This window comes from Chlamydotis macqueenii, chromosome 1, assembly GCF_036417535.1.
Source record: "Chlamydotis macqueenii isolate bChlMac1 chromosome 1, bChlMac1.mat, whole genome shotgun sequence".
NCBI lineage: Eukaryota > Metazoa > Chordata > Aves > Otidiformes > Otididae > Chlamydotis > Chlamydotis macqueenii.
This window is the reverse complement of record NC_141556.1, coordinates 197,232,137-197,255,935: the sequence shown is the minus strand read 5'-3', so window position 1 is coordinate 197,255,935 and position 23,799 is coordinate 197,232,137. Positions and strand designations below refer to the sequence as shown.

Sequence of the window (23,799 nt, the reverse complement as noted above, 5' to 3'; positions counted from 1 at the left end):
CACGGGGCAGGCTGTCACAGTGGAGATGCTGAGAGATGCTTTCTGACCTTCTCCATATAGACACAGTAGGATAACTACTCCAGCTGTCCCGTGTCCCTTGTGCTGGAAACATCCATCTGCTTGAACTCTGTCACACATGGGAAAGCTATGCTCCCAGCACACTCTCTTCATCCGTCTAATTTACAGCTCAGCAGAGTCACGAAGGGGCAAGGGGAGCTGAAAGGAGTGTGGAGGTAATGCTCTTAGTGCTCCTTGGCTCAGCAGGACCTTGGGTTACCACCTCTGCATCTGGTTTTGGCTGTTGTGTATGTACATCACCCTCTTGTCAATGCAATGCAAGGAAAGATTTTCACAGGAAATACTCCTAATCCCAGTTCCTCTAATTTTGTAATTTATGCTAGTTAAACCTTTCTCCAAAGCTATCTCTAGGAACATTTTAATTTTATGAGTGGACTGTATTAATGTTAATATACAGTCTTTGAAACCCATGCTCCATCTCATTCTAGAGCATCTCTCTCTCACAGAGAGACCCTTCTGCCTGTCTTTCCATTGGCCTCAAATCGAGTGCACCAAGCAGATCTGGATGTAACAAAGAGGGAGGTGAAGCAGGTCTGGTATCACACCTGCAGCCCAACTCGTGGCACCATGAACACCCAGTTGAGACAATCATGTGAAGACAGGCAGGGAAGCCTACAATTTCATACAGAGCACAACAGCCTGAATCACACAGGCCTAGGAGAGCTGTGGCTAAAGAACCACGTCTGAGCTAAAGGTCAAACTTCCACAGCCAGCCAATGGCTCCAATATTCTCCCACATAATAAACTGAATTTACTCAGAATCCAGCTTTTCTAGCATAATTTCTCTGTCTTGCTCCATTACACACCTTTGTTTCTTATTTTTCTAATTTTTTTTCTAAAATACAAGTAATTTCAAAATTACAGAGAAAGAGCTGGAGTATTTCCTAATTCATTAAGTTAAACAAAAGAAAACAGTAACCAGGAAACATTTACTGCAAAATGTTCTTTGAGAAATGAGATAAGATTTGTATATTTTAAGTAGTCTAATATTATAATGTTCTGAACTAGTGAAGAGAAAAGCAAGAAATTAAGTTCATAATGGTAACTCATTTTAAAAAACAATATGAATTGCACTCAATATAATTCAAGCTAATTCTCAACCAGGTTCTTTCACACAAAAACAATCTTTACTTCAACCGGATCAGGACCAGTTGCAAAGCTTTGTTATTTTTGGTAGTGATAGAAGTAACCATAGCAGTAAAAAAAAAAACCAGCTTTAGTAATCTAAATGGCATTTCAAGCATTTTTAAAAGGACAATTTTTTTTTTTACATTATTGAAAAAACATTAGTCATTAATTTTGTATTGTCTGAGGAAAGCTTTAAGGATAGTTTTCTAAGATTGTAACTCAGTATACAACTTAGATGATGTTGTCAAAGTAAAAACATATTCTAATACTAGTCTTACATTGTATCCTGTTAAAGAAAGCTTTACAGAAAGGCTTTCAAATGTATGAGATGGCACAATACATTTATATAGCTATAGATACATTTACAAAAAAATCTCTAGAATTCCACCTATCACTTTTTTGTATGTCTTAGCCTCTCTCATGGTTACAGAGACCCTTAAAAGCATGCGACAATTCATCCTACATTATCTACCAAAACACAGTCATAAGTCCTCCTTTGCTGGACTCTGCTTTAAAGCATGTAAAAGTCATCTGGAATCAAAACTATCTCATCAAGAACCAGTCATATCAGTCGTTCAGATAGGGTAGGCACTAGAGTGAAAATAGCTCCGCTGAGTTGAGAGTTGCACCATGGAGGGAAATGTTACCCAAAAAAAGACAGAAACCTTTGAAAGACAGGAACGGGAAAGAAGGAGCAGAGAGATAAAAGTGAACAAAATACAGCAGCAGCCTAGAGTGAACCAGATTTTCTTAGTGATTCACAAATATAAACAAAAGGCACTAAATATATCACAAGGACCTAAGTGTTTAGTTACCACAGAAAGTCATTTCACCCTCTGATCCCCATGCAACCTTCCTACTGATATAAATGGCAAAGAACTCTGTGCTTTGGGGAATTCACTGGCCGGTTTTTATAGTCCTGGCTGCATGAACTATGCTATGCCTAATCAAATTGTGGAATTCATTATCACAGTATGTCAGAGAGATCATATGCATAAATAGGTTTTTAAAAAATAAACAGATTTATGCAGAGATCTTTCAATTACTATTAAATATGATTAATATTTAACCTACTGACTCCAGAAGCTAAAAGGACAAACCACGGGAAGCAGCAATCTGTTCCTCAACTGTTTCTCTATGCATCCACTGTTTACCATAGCTTGATAGAATCCCAGATTCACTGAGGTTGGAAGGGACCTCTGGAAATCATCTACTACAACAGCTCTCCTAAGAGCAGGGTCACCTAGAATGGGTGGTTCACAGACATGTTCGAATATCTTCAAGGAGGGAGACCCCACAGTCTCTCTGGGCCATCTTTTCCAAAGTCGGACCACCTTTACAGTAAGAAACCTTTTTCTTATGTTCAAAGAGAATTCCCTGGTTTTGGATTTGTGCACACTCCTCTTGTCCTGTCACTGGATACCACTTAGAAACCTCTGGCTCAATCTTCTTTACACCCTCTCACCAAGTATTTATAAACAGCAATAAGGATCTCTGAGTCTTCTCCATGATAAACAGTCCCAGCTCTCTAAGCCTCTCCTCATATGGCCATGTCCATCACGTTCTCGTACTTCCCCTCCTTGTCCTCCCAGCCTGTCCTTCCTGTCCACTGCAGCTATCCTACCATGTTGCTGTGATGACAGTGAGACTGCAACCCTGCAGCTAGATGCAGACCTTTAACTCCCGCTTGCTCCCCATGCTGCATGCACTAGTATACAGGCACTCCAGAGAGGTACGTGGTCATGCTGATTTAGTGACTTACTCCAATCTCTGGTCTGATCCTATAAGGCTATTCCTATAAACTGGCGCTCTGAGTTTTCACCTTCTCAAGGCTGATAATGTAGGTAGTTACCATAAAATCATAGGCCAGAGGTAGAGAAGGAACATTATAAGGTCATTTGGTCCAACACCTTACTCTAACTCAGGGGTCAAATATTGTTGCTGAGAGATGTTTGTTTGATACAGTCTTAAGGTGTGCAGTACTTTTCAAATAATATTTACCCAGTTTGTCTCTCCTTAACATTTGAACGCTTTTCCACAGTATTTAACCTAAATAGTCTCCGTTTCAGCTAAAGTCCAAATTGTGTTCACCTAAAGCTCCAAAAGGAACTTCCTTCTTCAGTGAACATGGAGAGCAGTCTATTGACTTCTTCCTTTCTGATACCTTTTATTTACTCCAAGACATCCCATCTCACTGTTATTCACATTCCTGGACAATCTCCCCTCCTTCAATTTTCATTGGTTGTGCTTTCCTGTCCCCTGACAAGTCTAGCTGTTTTCCTTGGGACTTTATCCAACCAGTTCACCTTTTTCTTGGTGTGCTTCCCCTAAACTGGCATAATAGAGCAGTGAGGCCTGCCAAACAGAAAAAGTACACCAAGAATCTTGCAGATGACACTTACCTTGCTGGCAATACCATACCAATATGGACTCACATTTAGTTTGTGACTTCTAAAGTACATAATTTCAAAATCCTATCAAATAATATATACAGGTCGAGTTTATATTTTGGTTGATGATGATGCAAAACACAGTGTCTGATGGAAGAAAGTTGCACTAATGGTCCTGGAACATGACCTTCCCTCCTAACAACATCTGAAAAAGGCTGTCACTCCATAGAAGAGGTGGGTTAGCAGTCACAGAGGAGATATGGCAAAGGCAAGTGAGGATGTGTTACTTCTACACAGCAAAGCATTTGTGTTTCCCAAAAACCTATAGCAAAATTAAGTACCCAACTCTGAAGACTTTCTGCCATTCTTTGAAGTGAATCCAACCAGATCACCTTGCACGAACATAGTGTAAAACATCTATTATCTCCATGTTATTGTTGAAGATAAGGCCTGCAAGAGCCACTCTTGTAAATAAAATCTCTATGTCCTCATGCGTCTGTCATAAATTAACACAAACAACTTCTCATTATGAATTACCTGCTTTTTGCATGATGCCTTACTGATGAGACAATTCCTCTGTTTCTTTCAAAGACAAAATGTGTCCAGTCACTCCACTCCCAAACTCCCACTAATTCAGGGTAAGATCAATGGGAATCACACACCTTGTATCACTTATTCAGTAGTACGGAGGGATCACGTAGCTTTCCAAATGGGAGAAGACAAGGGGACTCCTTTGATACAAAAGCAGGTTCACATTAGAAGAAGATGCGTGGTAGAAGCACTCGTTAGTAACTTTAAGGGTTTCAAGAATGAGAGCTGGCACAAACCAAGGATGTAACAACATCTCTTGAATTTTGTTTAAAGAGGTCTTCCAGCTGCTTTGTTTATTAAGTAGATCCACTTTATGAGATCAGAGGGCAAGATAAATATTTAAAAGTATAGAAACATATATAGCTCCACAGGAGATGTCAAAAGCTTCTGTTCCCACATGCATATGGGCATAGGAACTGTTTTACAAAAGTGCTAATGCCACTGTCTTCTACCAGCCTTCTGGAAGTGTAGCACTTCTGAAAAACAGACCAAGCTATTTTTAATACAGTAGATTAATTACATTAAATTAGGTCACCTTGTCATTTAATGAACATTTTCACCTCCTCCTTTGATGCAGCGTGTATCTCAAACTTTCCTCCTGGGCTGAAGCTCAGATAAGTATTAGCACTATAGTCAGAGCAATGATAAAAGAAATAAATAAAGAATATCATCTGCACTTGGATTCTGAAGGCAATTATGAATATTACAAAGACACTGTATTATTCAGGCCTGGAACTTGGAACTGATTAGCTATGTTCCTCCATATGACAGGTAGGTGACGATGTTCACAAATTCCGGTGATCTTGGAGGGAAATCATTCTATGAAATCAACTCCTCTGTTCCCTCTAGTCTTCTCTTTCCAATAAGAACTATTACAGACTGCCAAAGTGTTATTATTTATTATCAGCCACCTGCAGATTTCTCTGTTGTGGACACAAAAAAAAAAAAAAAGAAAACCTAATTTTAAAGTATTACAGTTGATACTTTATCCTAGGGAGAGAACAGACAGCAATATCCATCAGTCTTTAAATCCCCTTGTTTACTGTACCACTAGACTTTATGTAATGCTGTTTTTCTTCCTGAAACATGTCTGCCAGTGATATGAAATGACTGCAATGTAATATCCTAAATGTTTTCGTTGTGTGTAATTATTTATTTTCATACCATTCTGAAATCCTAGGCAGATTGCCGACTCGATGATCATGTTTTCCCCCACAAAATACTTAAGAGACAAAAGCCTTAGAAGGATCAGAAATAGTAATGTTTACATAACCTGCCACTTGAATCATCAGAAAGCAAATGCTATATCTTATTAGAAAAACACAAACAAGCTTCTCTTGTCAACGGCTTTTTTATTAGTTGTTTGCTCTAAACCTTTATCAATTAATTACAGTAATAATTACAAACAGAAATTACAATAAAACAAAGAAACAAAGAAAATAAGTAAAAGTCACATGACTGAACTGATTTGTACCATCTTTGCAAAACTTGGCAAAAGACTGACATCATTTCAGCTAATGTTAATTTAATTTTATGCCTCTAGAACCACAGTTATATTAATTCCATTTATGGCAATTTGCAAATAAATTCACAGTGTAGGCCGTAGTTTTTAAACTGGATGGAGAGAAATCAGTAATAGCATCACAATGCTTTTTATTTTTTAAGAAAGTAAGACATGTGAATCTTAAAAAAAAAAAACGTTCAGTAAACTCTCATACCAGATGGACAATTCTGAAGCCTGCCATCAGAGTGGATAAAAACACATGACTTCAGGAGCATGAGGACGGTGTCTTTAATATAGCAGCACAAAAAAAAATGCACTTTTAGGTACTCTGCTAAAGAAAAGATACTCTGTAAGTCTGTTCCCTGTGGTCAGATTATTTTACCATTTGGGCTGAATTAATTCAACTTTGAAAAGTCAGTTGCTGGATGAGCATAAAATGAAACCTTTCCTTTTTTCCTAGGGACTGAGATTTCAGGCACCCTTGGCACTTCTGCACATTTTTTCAAAGTTTCACTTGTAGTAAACAATTGCACTTTGGTCTTCTCTCAGTTGTCCCTGAAAGTATTAATACATCCCAAACCCAGTATATGGCTAATGTGCATGGACAGAACACGACAGAACTTTTACAGGCTGGAAAGAGGAAAATTCTTTCAGACACATTATTAGACAGCAGAATCATCTGGGCAGGATTCATCTCAGTGAAAGGTTGTAATGCAGATGTCTTCATCTCAGCTAGTCTCTCTAAGTTCCCTTTATGGTCCAAGGAGAAAAACAGGCACTTCTAAGTGTGATTCATCTGTTTTGCTTTAAACATCTCTGTGAGAATGCAAAGACTGGTATTCTAAAAGTGCCTGTTGCTCTTTGCTAATTATAAGACAGTAGTCAGATGAATCATATCCAGGTTGCAAAAATCTAGGAATTCATATGATTATAAACTGACCCTTGAGGTGACATAGCAAATGTCTGTTACGGTTGCAGACATGATCGTTCTTCACAAGTACCAGAGAGCTGGTATTCTCCACTTCTCTGGGTCCCATGTCATTCTGGTCAGCTTATTCACAAGTAAGGGTTAGGCAAGTCAGCTTATTCACAAGCAGGGCTAAACAAGGGCTGAAACTGCACTCATGGAGTATTTGCAGGGAACCAGACCCATCTGGAAAACATTATTCTGCATGGCCATTTCTGCTCAGAGTTCTTCTGGCCCTGGCTTCCTTTGGAGGATGTAAGCTGGGTGACAGGAGGGAGAAGAATAAGTTAGCCAGATACAACATGTTTTCAAACCTTTTCTTGTGATGCTTTTGGCAATCTTCCAGGAAGAATCTAATGAAGCCATATTGCTGTTTGCCATCTTCAGTTCTTCCTAGCCTGAGATAACTGTTGTAATGGAGAGCAACATAGCTTAACAGAACTCTCTACAGCTTTGGAACACCTTGTGAACCTGTACCTTTTAATACTACTACATGAAACCTGGAAAATACAAGACTCTTATTAGCCTCAAGAACTAGTAAAATTTATGGGCTCTTCTCAGTCCTAAGAAGTGCTTCTAATGAACAAAAAATAAAGGTAAATAAAAACAGGTAAAATTTTCAGCAGAGTATTTTGGACAGGGATGAATACACTTTTTATCAAGCTTTCTCTTCTAAAGTCCTTTCTTCCCATCTACACTTTCACAAACACCATAGCTCTTCTCTTTACATTCTCAAGCAATCTCCCTTCAAGTCCACATCCAGAAGCTGCTAAACCAACCTGTCTTACTTAAGGACATTCCTCAACTGCAAACTCCATACAGAACCCCATCTGAGAGGGATGTTTTTTTTTAAAGTGCTTGACAAAAAAATATACCCAAAACATACACTTTTAAACTAACCTGTAGGCTTTTTCCTGGACTGACTAGCAACCCCAGGATACAAACAACTTGATTTGGGTTTCTAAACACGTGTCCAGGACTCTTGGACCTATGACCTGCTTGGAAAGACTGAAAACAACCGGCCACGGATGAACTGATCAACTTAGCCTGGAATGTGATGGAGCTCCCCTTTGTAAATACATGGAAATACATTCAGAGGAATTTATAGAATTTCTGATTCTATCCTAGTATTTTCCATTGCTTTAATTAAGTCTGCTTGAAAAGTTCGGATTTGTTTTTCTCCTTGTTCCAGCCACTGCTCTACTGCTCCAATCTGGCTGTGTATGTTGCTCAGTTTAGAAGAACCGGTTTCACATTTTCCACTTTCAAGTCCAGTGATTCCTGGAACATATGTGATTTACAGGGAAGAGCTTCCACAGATTATTTCAGCCTGACAAGTGTGACTGAAGAAACAGAGAAAGTAACATGGAGAAAAAAATCCAGCAAAGCCCTTCCTTCACAGAACACAGACACTTGGAAATGCTCATGTTTTTTGTCCCTTGATTAATACATCTCATAAATTTTCATTAAATATTCTCTGAAATGACACAACCTTGAGACATGTTATAAGTATTCACAAACAAGCTCATGTCTGAATTAAATAAGGTGCCAGAATGCCTATCATAGGAAACGTAAGCCTGTGCTTCAACTCTCTTCAAAATTCCCCACTGCATTTCATCAGCAAGCCATCAGCCTTTATTGGAAGAATTATATCTTCATGTGAAATAATGTTTTTCCTATTCTCATCTCAAACACTGTCTCTTTGCTAAAGTTAACCTAGCAGCCAAAATGCTAATTGGGATGTTTTCCCAACCAGAGAATGCACTAAAACTCAAAATGTATCTCAGTGATGCCAACAAATAGATAGCAACTTAGCAGTAACTACTTAGTCACTGGTATCATAAATGGATATAAATAACATATAAAAAACTAATCACACACTTGAAATAAGTATATAAGTGTAAAAATTTTATTGGATGTATACTCAATCATCTTGTGCCATGTCTGAATTTAGTTCTCTAAAAAGAGAGGCACTATATCACTGTATTACTCTACAGTATTAACTTGGTATTAGACCTTTCTGAGATTTTTGGGGTCAGAATCTATAAGCATGGAAATAAAAGCAAAAATATACTGGTCCATACCAAGAGACAATTTGAGAAAAGTGGCCATAAGTGGCTGTTTAGAGCAAACGCACAAAAAATAGGCCAGTGTGGAATGGTGCTTCCCTTACTAGGCCCTCTTGCTATGAGCATTTAGTGACTAGCAAAGATATAACAGATCATTTGTGCATCATCCTTTTTTGACAGTTCTTCTGGTCTAATTCATGGACCATATAATTGACTGATCATATTTTAATACATGTGTAATTCTGTAGGAAGTAATTTTTATTGTTAAATTATGGATTGTTTTCAAAAGTACTTCTTCTTGTTTAATTTAAGTCTGCCATTTTATCATTTCATCGAGTGCCTTCTGGTTCTTATGATACTTAGAAGGAATGAACAACCATGCCTGTTTATGTTCTTACAGAAAACTCTTATCGCATACTCTGTTCTTCAGCGACATCCATCCTAAGGGTTATAGCGCCTTCCCTACAGAAATCTCTGTGTATTTCTAATCATTCACAGTTATTTTTATCTCTACCTTCAAATGCAAAGAACAAAAGTTAATGTTCCTGTAAGTGGTCTGGAGTCATTTTTCCTTGTATGGGATTATCAACCTCAATTTTATGCTTAGCATTATATGAATGTACTAAAAGAAACAGCTTTTTCACCAATAAAAGTTATTAACCACATATTTCAATTATTATTCCAGAAAAAAATCAGAAAGATGGATAAGCACATGAAAGATGAAGCAGCCAGCTATACTAGCCAAAGTAAATAAAAAGACTTTCTGTTCATTATATTTTCTTGCATTTTGAAATCAAGTGAACTTAAATACAGATTTTTTTTTTTAATCAACAAAAGCTCTGGTTATATTAATTGTCATACACTGTATACATAGCAGCAACACTTTACACTTTCTCAAATAGCAGATGTGCACTCAAAAAAATGAACAATACAAAGATCATTTCTGGGAAAAGCAGGTACAAGAGACAAAAAATCATTGCTTTCTCTGGAACCATAAACACTATGTTTCTTGGATTTATACTATTTATTTATTTTATTTATTTATTTTATACTATTTATACTCTTGTGTAGAGTGATAGATTTAAAATTAAAATAGTCACAGTCTTGAGAATATGCACCACTTGCTTAGCTGCCTCTTTAAATTCAGATTCTTTATTTGTCATTAATTCCATTCCTTTTTCTTTATGCATGAGTAACACAAAAATCTTAAGACATAGAGTACCTTCTAGTAAAATACTTCAGTATCTTTCCTAAAATAGGCAGAATTAATTTGATAGTAATTACAATGTCAGGGATTGGAATGTGTGTGCCACAGGGCGGTAATCCTGTTCATCTTAAACAATATCACTTTTATCAGTAAAGCAACAGAATTCAGAACCAATGGTATGTGATAGTTCTCATGTGTATTACAACCCCCAACTCCTTTGTCTACAGGTTTGGACTAAACATCACGAAACAACCAAAACAGACAAGGGGAACTGATGACCAAGTAACCAACTTGCTCAAGGTCATACAAGGAGGTACTGGAGGATTACGGTACTAAACTGTCATTTCATCCATTTCAATATCCAAGCTCATAATCATCAGACAAAGCCTTATTAATCATAGGAATAATCCATACTCTCCCTTCATCAATCTAATTTTCAATGCATTATGAAGAATTCTAACCAGTAAATCCTCTAAATGCCTTCTTAAGAAATCAACTATTTTCTATCTATTGGTTATAAAAGACAAAGAAGCTAGTGGTTTTGTCTTACAGAGAGGTCCAGTAAGGGACACCAAAGCTGAGTAAGCCCAGTGGGATGCTGAAAGGCTTATACAGACACACATGGTAAATTGTATTTTCAACAATCTGCTTTGAGGGGAATTTCATTGCATATTTGCATCTTGAGCTGCTGAAACTTTGTGTACAGGCACTGAAAGAATACTGTTGATCTTTTAACTTTCATCTCACATAGGTGATTCCAGCAAATATTCTAATAAATTTTGTTCTTAACAAAAGATTATTTGCTGGGTGTACTATTTATCATAGGACCAGATCACTGCATTTATTTCAGAATCCATCGCATCATACAGTGCATAGCTGTTGACTTAGAAAGACCCCAAAGGAGAACTGAGAGAAGAAACGTCTTCTCTGTCCATTTCAGGTGAGGCATTCTGGCTACTCATAGCCCTTGCACAAAAAGTTCAATGTAGGTCGTGAGGCAAATCTCCCTTCAGCCTCTTTTCCATATGTAATCTCTGTGGACATAAGAAGAGATCATGCCTGTTTTCCAGAGTGGTTATGCCTTTCCTAAGCCTTTGCCTCCACCACCTTGTGACTGGCAAATAATTTTCATCTTTATCTCTGAATAATAAACATACTACGGTGAGGGATGTGGTTGCAATATGCATATAATTACCTTGGATCCAGTTAGTTCAGACAGTAATACATTAAAAGACAACACTGCAAGCTTCAGTGTGCACCGTAAAGCTTACCAGAGTCTGGTTGCCCAGGTTACCACGTCTTCCCTCTCTTGCAAACAAGCTCCATAAAACCTAACTGGAGTTGTTCTCCCCATGCATGAGCAGAAATATGGCAGTCAAAACTATATGCAGCCTTTGCAGCACAGTGTATTACAGTACTTTCTGCAATATTATATTCCACAGACTATGGAATCACTATTACTACAGTCTATCATCTCATTTGGTTTCTGAAAGCAGTGGCACAGAGAGACACTCTGATCTTTCCTGGAGAGTTTATAGTTAATTCTGGACTACACAAGCACGTATGCAGTTGAAATATTTGCTTCCAAAAAGCATTGCAGAGCATTTGTTAGTACACATGTTATTCAAATGCTGCTATTCCTTAAGCTCTAATAAAGTTTCCTGAGGGCTCTGTGTACCTTTAGTATTTTTGAAGCTATGTTTTAAAATCACCTAAGCGATAAGGATGAGCTTAAAGTTGGATTATATGACAGGGTAAAAACAAATAACAAGCCTGCTCACCAGCATGTTCCTCTCAGCTATGTGTTTAGACCCTAAAAACGCAGACTTTTTTCCCCCCTGTTGTACTAACTAAACAATAATTTATGCTCCACAGATTTGGACTAGAAAGGGTATTTCATGAAGAATAATTTCAGATGGCATTTTTGCTGTGAAACCAAGTTTCTTAAAGATTTTAAAAACAAAAGGGAAAGCTTGGTTTGCCTAGAGACAGAATGATCTACAACATGCAATTTGAAAAAATGTCAACATCTTTTATATATCTCCATACACACAAATACAATTGAAAGACCTCCAAACAAACTTCAGTGCCTACACAGAGCCTTCAGTCAGACGCCGCAGGATATCACAGTCTGTCTCTTTGATACTCATTTCTGCATTAGGGCCCAAATTTGTGCCTTGCTACAGACTTATTGAGTTTCAGAGATTGAAAGATTAAGTCAAAAAAAAGACTTTCTGCTTGTTTAACAAGTCTTTTATTTCCAGATATCCCTATTTATATATGTGGTCAAGATGCATTGTAGTCTTTTCAATAGCAAATTAAAATTGGGAATCCATGCTCAGCCTCACACCTGGCTGGACCTGGAGAGATGGAGCTGCAACAGCCTCAGCTCTGTCAGGCTCCCAGCTGAGCACAATGGACAAGGCTAACTCACAATCTAACCTCTGGCTGCTATTTCCCTACATGCTAAAGAAAGACAGAATTTAAACAAAAAGTACTATGCCATGCTCACAGTAAAAAGCTTGTAAGACGAATTTTAAAGGATGAAAGCTTGATTCAAGCATTAAAGGTGTCTTACAAAAATCAAAATAACATTTTAAATTAAACCATGAAGGCAGTAGATTACAGTATGGCTGCAATCTGTAAAGCATCCAAAAGAGTAAAAATGGAGCCCCCAACATAAGAAGGACATGGATCTGTTGGAGTGGGTCCAGAGGAGGGTCACGAAGATGATCAGAGGGCTGGAGCACCTCTCCTGTAAGGACAGGCTGAGAGACTTGGGGCTGTTCAGCCTGGCAAATGCTCCCAGGAGACCTTACAGTGGTCTTCCAGTACCTAAAGGGGGCTTATAGGGAAGATGGGGAGAAAGTTTTTAGCAGGGCCTGTTGTGATAGGACAAGGGGTAATGGTTTTAAAACAGAGGGAGGCAGATTTAGACATAAGGAAGACATTTTTTACAATGAGGGTGGTGGAACACTGGAACAGGTTGCCCAGAGAGGTGGTGGATGCCCCATCCTTGGAAACATTCAGGGCCAGGTTGGACAGGACTCTGAGCAACCTGATCTGGTTGGAGATGTCCCTGCTCCTTGCAGGGGGGTTGGACTACATGACCTTTAAAGGTCCCTTCCAATGGACCTAACTATTCTATGATTGTATGTTCCTGTCTGGAAAGAAGATTTAAACAATATATATGTGTTTCCAACCCACATTTGACTATGATTTTTAAATACAAGTACATTGTTCACACCAAAGGTGATAGCCTGTTCTGTATTATCTTTCTCGTACCATGTACTTTCTACCACATACAAAGCCAGGGAAGTGCCTAGGATCAGACCTGTGCAAGCAGAAGGCAGCAGCAGCAGCAGCAGCAGCAGCAGCAGCGAGCCCAGCCAGGGTTGATCCATGCTGCCATCTTGTGGTCACCCACATCAGAAACACAGACTTTACACTGCCTGCATTTTAAATACTGCCGTGTCAAACTAGGAGACATCACCAATGTTCTCTGAATAGCTAACGGCACAGAGAGGTGTTCCTTCTTTTCTGGAAAATTACTGTTGTCTTTTCAGAAATAATAAACGGAGTTGCCAGTTTTGTCTTCAGATTTTCAGAGTGGAATGAGCGCAAAACTCAAGGAGTGTAGCATATTCATTCTTTCATGTACAGGCTGACAGAGCTACAAACAAACGTATTATATGCATGATATATAACATAACATGCATGTATATCTTTTATAATTCTTTGTAAAGGCATAGAGAACAGAATGTGTAGCTCTGTTTTTATGAATTTTGACAAATGCATAAGCAGAAAATTATAACATCAGCATTTGTTGCTATTGTTCACTTCATTATTAAATGGAGCTGAACTTGAAATAAAAGAAAGGATGACCTGTCTTCCCACCAAAGAGCTAATTAGGCCTAATTAGGCTTCTCATCAAAGAGCTGGTTACGCTACTTTCCAGACAATCCTGTACACTGCTGGTTTAAAATTGCAATCAGACCATTAACCAAGGCAACCTTTCCTGTCATTTCCCTTTCCCTCCTACGTTCACAATAGGTCTCCCATCACCCACCCTACATTTTACCCCTCAGTTATTTACTGTGTTCTTAAGTAATTTTTATAAGAGATAATTTTTAAATGGAAATTAACATAGAATATAGAAAATAAAGACAAAATTTTGGGTGCACAAGCCTTTCCTTACCTTTAAAACAGAAGAAGCAATTTCCAAAGCTAAATACAAGTTTGAGAAAACTCTGGTATTTACCGAGCAGAAGAAGGAGGTTTAGCTCTTACAGGACAGAAAGAGAGATGGTTAATTTGTGGCCTGTGGAGCATGGGCTAGCTGAAGATGGGACTATGATCATGTCCCATAGAACCGTGTCTAACCTGAGTCTAAGTTTTAATCCCAAGGAGAAAAAAAAGAATTTCAGCTCCTAGCTCCATTTTATTACAGTATTTTGTAAAAGTTCTTCAGAAGTTGTTTCTGAAAAACATGCTACTTGTAATTGCGAGTTATATTGTATGTGCAAGTTCAGCCTGGTACTTACTGATTTTATTCTCACAGACAGGGTTTCCTACAAACTTTCTGCAGGCCAGATCCCACTAAAGAGAACCAGATTAGGCATGAGGCACATCTGTTAAAATTTGACAACAGCTCTCCACAAGGATTTTATACAAAGTCAAGTCTAATCTGGTCCTGGTTAACAATGAGGGCTTCTAAAGGAAATTATTTACAAGCTGAATCAGTTGAGGATAACTTCTGGAAAGTTCTGCCCCTCACAAATAAATAATGCACATTCAAGTGTAGATGAACAAAACCAATGCAAGCTTGCCTCATTTGGGTGTTTTACCAAAAAGTAGCTCCATAGAATTGGCTAATTTTTAACCTCACTGCTCCTTCCTTTGAGCTTTTTTTCCCATTATTCCTGAAATTCTTCTTTTGCCCTTTCAGCAGAGCTGTAGTCTTCTCCTTTGGCTCTTTTCTCAACAGAGCTCCCGCTTGCCTTGGCCAGACCACTGAGTACTCCCTACTGTTAAGAAAACCTAAAGTTTGTGTGACCTTTCAAGCTCTCCCTTTATCTGAGTCAAAACCCCAGGCTAACAAACACTTACTTAGCACATTTAAAATGAAAAGTTTAGGGTAGAATCAAGTTTTACTGTGCAAACAGTGCAAAAATATGAACAACCTAGATTTGGTTAGGAAACTTGCTTCTTGGGAAGCTGGGATAGTTAACGATTTGCCAAGTGTCTAAAAGGTGCAGAGGAAAACCAGTGTATTTTTAATTTAAAATGTAAATGTATTTTACTAGAGTTGATTTAAAGACAGCTCTGGGGACTATCATGCTAAATTTATGAAAGCCAAAACAGGAGTGGTGAAACACTGCAAAAACATCTCTTTCTTGTTCTGCAAATGAGAATGTCTGTAGAATAAAGTAATCCTATCCATGCTTTAATAGCTTCTAGCCCAGGAAACACCCTGTCTTCAAAAAAAAGAACCTCTGATCCCCCAGCAGATGCACGGAGAGACCAAGCCAGCCAGCGCCTCAGCAATCGCTACAACCCAACTGCTACCCAAGGCGCTAAGATGGCGGCGACGGGCGCCCGCGTGAGCCACCACCACCGCCGCCGCCGCCACCATCACCGCCCTCTCACTCCTGCCTCGCCTCGATTGGCTGTGATGGGAACAAGTGCTGACGACGCGCTCGGTGATTGGTGCTTGCGGGGCTGTTTTGGCGCGCGGTGGGCTCTGCCGGGCTGCGTGGTGGTGGGGGGTTGTTTTTGCTTTGTGGCCGAGAGGAATCGCGTCCTGTCCTCGGTGGTCTCGGTATGTCCCTGCACCAGCCTGCTCACCGGCGGCCTCCTGGCACCGGCATCGGCGCCGGCTGTGGTGCTCCGGGCGCTGGCTGGGAGGAGAGAGCACGTCTGCCGTCGAGTAGTACACACACAGATAGGAAAGGGGAAAAAAAAAAAAGGGGCGGGGGGGAAGGGGGGAAAAAAAAAAAGGGGGGGGGAGGTGAAGATGTTGCGTATAAGCAAATACAGAAGGGAAAACAAATAGTAGCAGGCTTTAAGGAAAGGAGGCAGGGTCAGTATGTGTGGTGGATCGTGAACAGAGTGTGAACCTACAGTCTTGAGATACTGCAGAAAAGAGAAATAATCATATTGAGGATATGTGATCGGGAAGACAGTTTGAAAACCAGTAGTGTCTCCTCATGTGTCTGGTAGTGGTAAGATTGGGAGTGCAGTAGCTGGGTAGTGCAAAACAGGCCAGGGTTTTGTCGTGTGTTCAAAAGTCTTGCTTTTCAAGGCAATAATTGATGTGTGTTTTATTTTATATCTGTCTTCTTCATTTTACACTTTGACAAGTAAGTAGCCTGTAGTGTTTGCTCAAGTGGTGAAATATGTATGCTGTAAACAATTTTTCACTTTTTTTGTTTGTTTGTTTTTTTAAAGTGAGACACCATTATGAGTAGCAAGAAAGAGTTCTCCTTGGTGGATGACAGTAATGAAGAGCTTAATAGAAGGAAAATGAAAGCTATAAGGTATGTGAATTTTGAGATTACTCTGGTTGCTTTGTTATTTTTAAGTTTGGCAACATAATTATCAGGAAATAGTATTGGGGAAGTATAGAAAACACTTATATTCAGTGTTGCAAGTGAGTCCATTTTTATGTGTTACGTATGTGTGTAAAACATGCAGTTTGTGTGAAGTTTTGGCATGTGGAGTAGGTTCATGGAAAAAGAAGTCTTAAATGCATCTTGGGATGTTGTCAAATACTGAGTAATTAGGCTACCAATATCTCATATTGATCTGTACGTATATTTTTACAAATAAATAAATCACTGTTGATCTATTAATACATTTCTAGTTAAATAACCGTTGAATTAATGTGATTAGTATTTATTGTATAACAATCTATTATTAGAGATTTTTGTTACCTTAAATGCTGGTTCTGTATACTTAAAAGCTCTAGTAGTGCTTTTATGGAAGATGAATTCAGTATCATAGGGCTAAATTGCTTCTCCTATACTTAAGAGGGTAACAGAATTTTTATGTGCATAGTGTGTGTTTTATTACCTGCACCTTCTTCAACATAATGTCATTTGGTAAAAAGTGGACGAGCTTAGTTGTAAGCTGGAAGTCAGAATTCATGTTTGGTTGATATACCTTATGATCTTAAACCTTTACTTTTACTTCTGAAGGCAATGTGTTAAGATACTAGAAGAGGATTTTACAGAACCAAGTCAGAGAAACAAGGATTTGTGTCGTACGTCAAGAGCTATGAGCGTGAAAGGTAAGAGTTTCGGATCTTTTATTTCCAGCAGTTTTGTGGTGTGCAGTATTCACTGTTAATTTATATTTAATATGGTTTCTTAGAGACAATAGATGGGATGCCAGATTTGAATAAGACATTATTTACTACATTTCCAGTGCTTAGCAAGAATGACCAATACCTCTCTGTTCCCTTTCTGCTATTTTTCTTGACAAAGCTGCTGAAAAGTTTGTTTTGAAAGAAACCTCTTTTTTCTGGGATTTTCTGCTTGAGTATCTTTTTTCCAAGAGTTGCAAAATCATTTTGACTACATGGTATTTATGAATGCTTTTATTAAACTCTTTTTTTTCTGTACTAGAGGTACATGTTTTGAATGCATGTTTTCTTCTGCCATTTTGCCTACACTTTCATGTATTTATCCTGTCCTGAATGTAGCAGCAACCTAATAGAGCTAATCATGCAGATAATACCCTAATCTTTAAAGGCAAGTAACTTTTTTTTTTTTTAATAATTCCTGGATAACTTCCATACCTATTTATCTGGACTTCTATTCCTACTTTTTAAATTCTGTCATTACAAAACTTAATGTCCAAATTCCTGTTGATTTGATTAGTACTATGTAGAAGATTACTCCAGTGATCATGTATTTGTGTTTGTCTCATTGATTAAGATGCCCTCCAGTTAACAACATTCGCAGTCTAGTGTTTCCTGTCCTTGCTTTTGCAGCGTTGCATGATGATGTGAAGGATGAAGACACTGATTTATTTGGTTTCTCTTCTGTAGAAGTAAGTTGACCTGAAGCTTTCTGTTCAGTAGTCACTGTGGTGGTCTGAAATAATGATATTATAGGATCTTTTGCATTTTCATTGGTAGTTATTAAAGCAAGCGGAGGTCCCCTCTGAGATAAGGGCCTGCAATTTATAACTACCTGCTGCTCAGCAAGGTCTTGCTAGCATTTCTTGTTATGCAGTGTAGCTATGTAGTGCACATCTGATGTCCAAAGTCTGGTTTTAGGGAAGTTTCATTTACCATTCTTGTTAGTGCCCCATTTTGCCAACTCCATTTCACCCTCTCATCTGCACATAATGTGCAAGAAAGTAACTGGTGCATATGTACATTAAAAAAAAAAAAATCCAAACCTTCTTCCCTGTCAGCCCCCAAATAAAAGGACTTTTTTAAAAATACAACTTCACTTTGCATGCTAGTGCATAACTTATTAATATATTTCTGTTTCTGCATTAAAAAAAATTTTCTGCTTGTGATTCTTTTCTGTGTTATGACATATTAATGCCATTTGTTTCACTGAAGTCTATATTTTGGACAAACATTAAATGCTTTTAAAAAAAAAAAACATGCAAAAGAGAGAGCATGGCCGTCCTGTTTTTTCTGTTATGAAATTCAGATTTAGCCTTTATTGCAAAATACAGATAAGTCAAATCTTTGGAATTCCAGCTTTATTGGAAAAAATAAGTTATAATCAGGTTCACTAATGCAATATGTTAAAGTTTTGCAAATAGTGAGAAAAATACTAAGAGCAAACAGGAAGTCAGCATTCCTTTTGCTAGGAACACCTTTCATTTTCCACAAAGGTACACTGCTGGCTACAGAGCTTCGTCTTGGAAGCTGTTTTCTTACCCCTCTTGTTGCTCAATTCAACAGCACTTGCTTTGAAGCTCGGCCTCATTGAAATGAGGGGGGATGGGTACTGAAGGTGAAAACAGGCTTATAGAACATTTTTTAACTGGGACTTCGATTTAACCCTCTATTTGAACTTGCTTTACTTCTTCCTTCTGAATTTAGACCAAAACTGGTTTTGAACTTGGGCTGTGCAGTGACAAGTCGAAAAGGCAAGCAAGGTAAACCTTTATTAACTCAACTGATTTTTATGTGTTTAGGTGCTAGACTGGGGGATGACTTGACCAAGTAAGCATTTCCAGCTGTTTTTCTTTGGCTTATTTATTTATGTATTTATTCTAATATATTCTTTAAACTTTACTAATATGTTCTCACTATGGGTGTAGAGTACTGTCAGAACACAACTTGCTTGACAGTTGAGTACAAATAACATTTTACTGAAATGCAGCAACAAATTGGTTTGGCTTGAAAATGTTTGGAACTGTAAGTTTGAAGCACTGTGATGGTTCAGAGGGAGAGTAGAGAAATGCTGAAATGTCAGACTGTGGTAGGAAGGACTGTATCATTGAAGTGCCTTCTTCCCCACCCCATACCCTGCTGCTTCCATTACACCTTCTGCTTTGATAACCCGTCACAGCTATAAAGATTAGATACCAGCAATGTTCCATGGTATTGTCTTATCTACATTAACTTGCTTATTTGTCTGGCCTATGTGAACTTGAAGTCTTAAAGTGAGTGTCTTTCCTCTGCTACCATTGCTGTGGAGATTCACATTGATACAAATGAGAATAGGCCCAGATTATTCTTACAGATAACATTGCATAAGGGACCTGTTCTGCACAGATCTGTTCTGTAAGGGAGTTATAGGAAATTGATCTTCTGAAATTAGTGCGTGTAACCTGCATTGTTAACCTAGTGCGTAGCATGCTAGCTGTGGTACGCTCAAAATACTGGAGGGAAGGGATGCCATCCAGAGATACCTTGACAGTCTTGAGAGGTGGGCCCGTGAAAATCTCATCAAGTTCAACAGGGCCAAGTGCAAGGTCCTGCCCTTGAGTCGGGGCAATCCCAAGCACAAATACAGGCTGGGCAGAGAATGGATTGAGAGCAGCCCTGAGGGAGTGCAGGCTACTGGTGGACGAGAAGCTCAACATGAGCCAGCAGTTTGCGCTTGCTGCCCAGAAAGCCAACCATACCCTGGACTGCATCAAAAGAAGTGTGGCCAGCAGGTTGAGGGAGATGATTCTTCCCTTGTACTCTGCTCTTGTGAGACCCCACCTGGAGTACTGTGTCCAGCTATGGAGCCCCCAGCATAGGAAGCACATGGACCTGTTGGAGCAAGTCCAGAGGAGGGCCAAGAAGATGATCAGAGGGGCCGGAGCACCTCTTCTATGAGGACAGGCTGAGAGAGTTGGGGCTGTTCAGCCTTGAGAAGAAGAGGTTCCAGGGATACCTTATAGTGGCCTTCCGGTACCTAAAGGGGGCGTGCAGAAAGACACGGAGAAACTCTTCAGCAGGGCCTGTTGTGATAGGATGAGGGGTAATGGTTTCAAACTAGAAGGAGGTAGATGTAGATTACACATAAGGAAGAGGGTGGGTGGTGGGGGTGGTGGAATACTGGAACAGGTTGCCTAGAAAGGTAGTAGATCTCCATCGCTGGGAACATTCAGGGCCAGGTTGGACAGGACTCTGAGCAACTTGGTGTGGTTGGAGACGTCCCTGGTCCTGGATAACCTTTAAAGGTCCCTTCCAACCCAAACCATTCTGTGATTCTATGAACCTTGCCCAAAGTGAAATGATAACTCAAGATTTCGTGTATGGCTGTCAGTCTCTGCAGCAGTGTTCTCCAAGTCCTCTCACGGTCCATTGGAAACAACAAACTGAGCAAGCGAAGAACGACATAGTGCTTCCTTCCTGTATTTAGGCTGGTTTATGTAAACTACTTTTGTGAGAGTCTGGACAGCTGTTTAGATCTGTGTGTACTTGCAGAAGGGCCGGAGTTTGTGACCATGCAATGCGATTTAAGAGCCTTCCTAGCAGGTTATCAGTAGGTAGTTTAAGTATAGTCTGTCCTGTACTCTGAAGATTTTAACAGCCTAATCACTATCTGATGGGGTATCTAAAGGAAAACACTTGAGCAACAAGTGAAAAAGGAATTCTGGAATATTAATAATAATGCATTTTACTCTCATTGAGGATAAAAATCACTACCACCTACTAAGGTTTTCGTCAGCCTTGCTGAAATTGTGAGATGAAAAATAGTTACTGAAGGTGAATTTTAAGGTGATGCTAGTAGAAAGAAAACTTTTTGAAGAATGAGGTGTCTAGTGTATCACAGTGTGAATTCTGCTGTTTTAAAAAAAGATAGCTGTGTGTATTTAATGACAGATTTTGAAATACTCTAGATTATTTGTGAGAACTTTGATATTTTATTTAAATGTGTAGGTTTTTTCCTTAAAGTTCTGTTTTGCAGGCCCTTCAGTCACAATACTGAAAAGGAAAATGCTCAGCACCCAGTTTCTTCAAATAGTGGGCTGAGGGATAAACCAGCTCTAGCTCCATCAGCAGACATGGTGTGTTAATATGAAATTTCCTTATATATTATGGGTTTTTTGTATATGCATGGTTAATACCACACTTCTTAAAACACAGGAACTTGCAGCCTTAATAGTTATGTAGTATTATTCTATTAATAGAGTTGATGTGCAGCTACAGTGTTAATAAAATAACTTGACAAAATTAATACAGCTCAAACCCAACCAGGTCATAGCTGAGGAGGGCTATTACATTCGCATGGCTATGAAACTGTATTTTGAATTTAGCTTTTTTTAAAAAAAACACAGGAGGCTTCACAGTATTTGGATTTGGGGCTTTTTTATTTCTTTCTAAATTTGAGGCATCTGCAAGGTTCATGCAACACATTCTTAAAGTAGTTGTTCAGGACAACAAGGTTGTTGGACAAATGGATCTTTCTTGAGACAATCTACTAAGTTTTCTAGCCTGATCTTTCTGAATGAAGTTTGTGAAGTTTTAGGCCAAGTGAATTAATGTTGCAGATATTCTAAAATGACAGAACAAAACTGAAATAAATTATACATCCTGTGCTGGTCTTGTTTTCTTCTATGTAGGTTGTCCTGTACAGTTACCTTGAAGGAACTGTACCTTGCAAATGCCTGTCTTGGCTTCTTAGGTAGTTTTGTTGTGGTGCCCATTAAAGTTTGAAAATTGTTTTATTTTCTGAACATTTTTTGAAAAGTCTATTTGAAATAAAGTGATGTCATGTTATCTTAAAGTTCAGTATATTACTATTGACAAAATATTAAAGGAAATAGCCTGAGGTTACCTTTGAAGTATCTTGAGTTTGATGTCATAAGAAATATTTTGATGGTAGAATATTTGGGGTTTTTTGAAGGAAGTTGTTGAGAATGAGCTCCTGTGAAAAATCACACTTATTGAGATCCTAGTCTACTTTTATTTCTTAAGTTTTTTTCAGACTGACTTATTTTATGTCTGGTAATTACCAGATCTTTGCCAGTATCATTTCTTACATCACTGAATGTGTATATCCATATCTCTTTGAGTTTTGTAGGAATTTTTATTACTGCATCATTGATCATAACGAGAACCACAAAGTAGAGAGGTAGCAATGTAATTCCATGGCATTCCTACCTACTAATGTCTCCTTACATTTGCTCAAAATAGAATGGGAATAGTTGTCATAGTGAAGTATTCATAACACAGTTAACATCCGAGTCATAGTAGGAGGAGAGTTTCCTTCCCTTTTTCTGCTCCTAGGAAGGAGACGTAATTGCTCTGAGATGTTCAAATACATTAGTTGGAAAGTTGTTCTAGAAATGAAGGTGGCAACAAAAATCTTTAATAAACTCCATAATGTTGTGTGTGACTAAACGGTCTCTCCCAGATTGTGGGCAGCACTTCCTTTCACTTATACAGGTGTCTGGTCAGAGGCAGAACTATTTCAGGTTTTTGAATTTTAAGCTTTAATTTCTCTCTAGTTTGTGTTTGTTCTCCTTAACCCTAGTGAGGAACCCTTCAGAAGTTGGAGATGCTTGCATGTTAGTTAAGTTGCCTTTTGGCAAGGTGAACTGGTTGCCTAATAGTGACAGGCTTACACAGCACTATGCCTGACTTTTTGGGGCATCCCCAGCTGATAATGATCTCATTTTGCTTTTAGCAAAATACCAGCACTCTAACCAGCACTCTTAACACTAGCTTTAGTAGTGCCAGTAACAAAATAAGACACTTTTGTATGTACGTTTGGTTCTGTGTCAATTTGTATGCAACTATTCTATTCTCTTCTATTGCATCTGTGTAATACCAGGCACTTAGTACATATGTTTCATTTTTGCTGGCTTTTCCCAAATGATATTCCTAATATTTTACTTTTTTTCCTAGGCTACAATATTCCCATTCTTCAATCTTGCATGTTTTCTTTCCTCTATATTAGTAACTTTATTTTCCTTTTCCTTCATGTACTATCTTTTCATTTGGTTTTTGTGTGTACATATCTGTGCAAATAAATTGCTTATATTTAAGAAACAGAAAGATTTAGAATCTGTGTTTCAGAAACACTACAGTGTAAATGTTCTCAGTGTAATTGAGGTGAGCTAAGTATTTTGGGCCTGTTTGCAGCTGTAGGGCTGCTCAGAGCCTTACACACATCATCGGTCACCCACATCAAGTGCCTCTTTGGCAAAATGGCAAATGAGTATAGCCCATCTTGTCTTCCAGTCGTTCAAGCAGTTTTATATTCATTGGAAAATCTTTCTCCAGGATAGCAAAACATTGGAAGATATTGATGAAGCTTTGTGCATAGCTGTTTATAATCTCAGACACTTACATGATGCAGACGAGGTGAGTGAAAATAAGTTAAATAAATAATGAAATATTAAATCCTGTCCTTGATTTGAAGCTTTTTGTTACAAGTAGTCACACATTA

The 23,799-nt window shown here is 38.5% G+C and overlaps 1 protein-coding gene across 8 annotated transcripts in view; it reads left to right on the top strand.

Annotated features, from left to right (window-relative positions):
* The first annotated feature begins 15,602 nt into the window (after positions 1 to 15,602).
* The window catches only part of RNF17 (ring finger protein 17), a 52,645-nt gene continuing 44,448 nt past the window's right edge, over positions 15,603 to 23,799 (top strand). For 5 of the 8 annotated variants that reach the window (XR_015257495.1, XM_086739545.1, XM_086739542.1 and 2 more), the window contains exons 1-7: positions 15,953 to 16,016; positions 16,385 to 16,473; positions 17,134 to 17,225; positions 17,931 to 17,989; positions 19,005 to 19,060; positions 21,313 to 21,412; positions 23,634 to 23,714. Coding sequence is in view for 7 of the 8 variants with exons in the window: in XM_086739545.1 (XP_086595671.1) it covers positions 16,397 to 16,473; positions 17,134 to 17,225; positions 17,931 to 17,989; positions 19,005 to 19,060; positions 21,313 to 21,412; positions 23,634 to 23,714 (465 nt within the window). In the remaining variant the exon portion in view is untranslated. Of the gene's footprint in view, positions 15,637 to 15,952; positions 16,017 to 16,384; positions 16,474 to 17,133; positions 17,226 to 17,930; positions 17,990 to 19,004; positions 19,061 to 21,312; positions 21,413 to 23,633; positions 23,715 to 23,799 lie in introns of those variants that run through there. The other 3 variants (XM_086739544.1, XM_086739543.1, XM_086739546.1) reach the window with 3 other exon arrangements.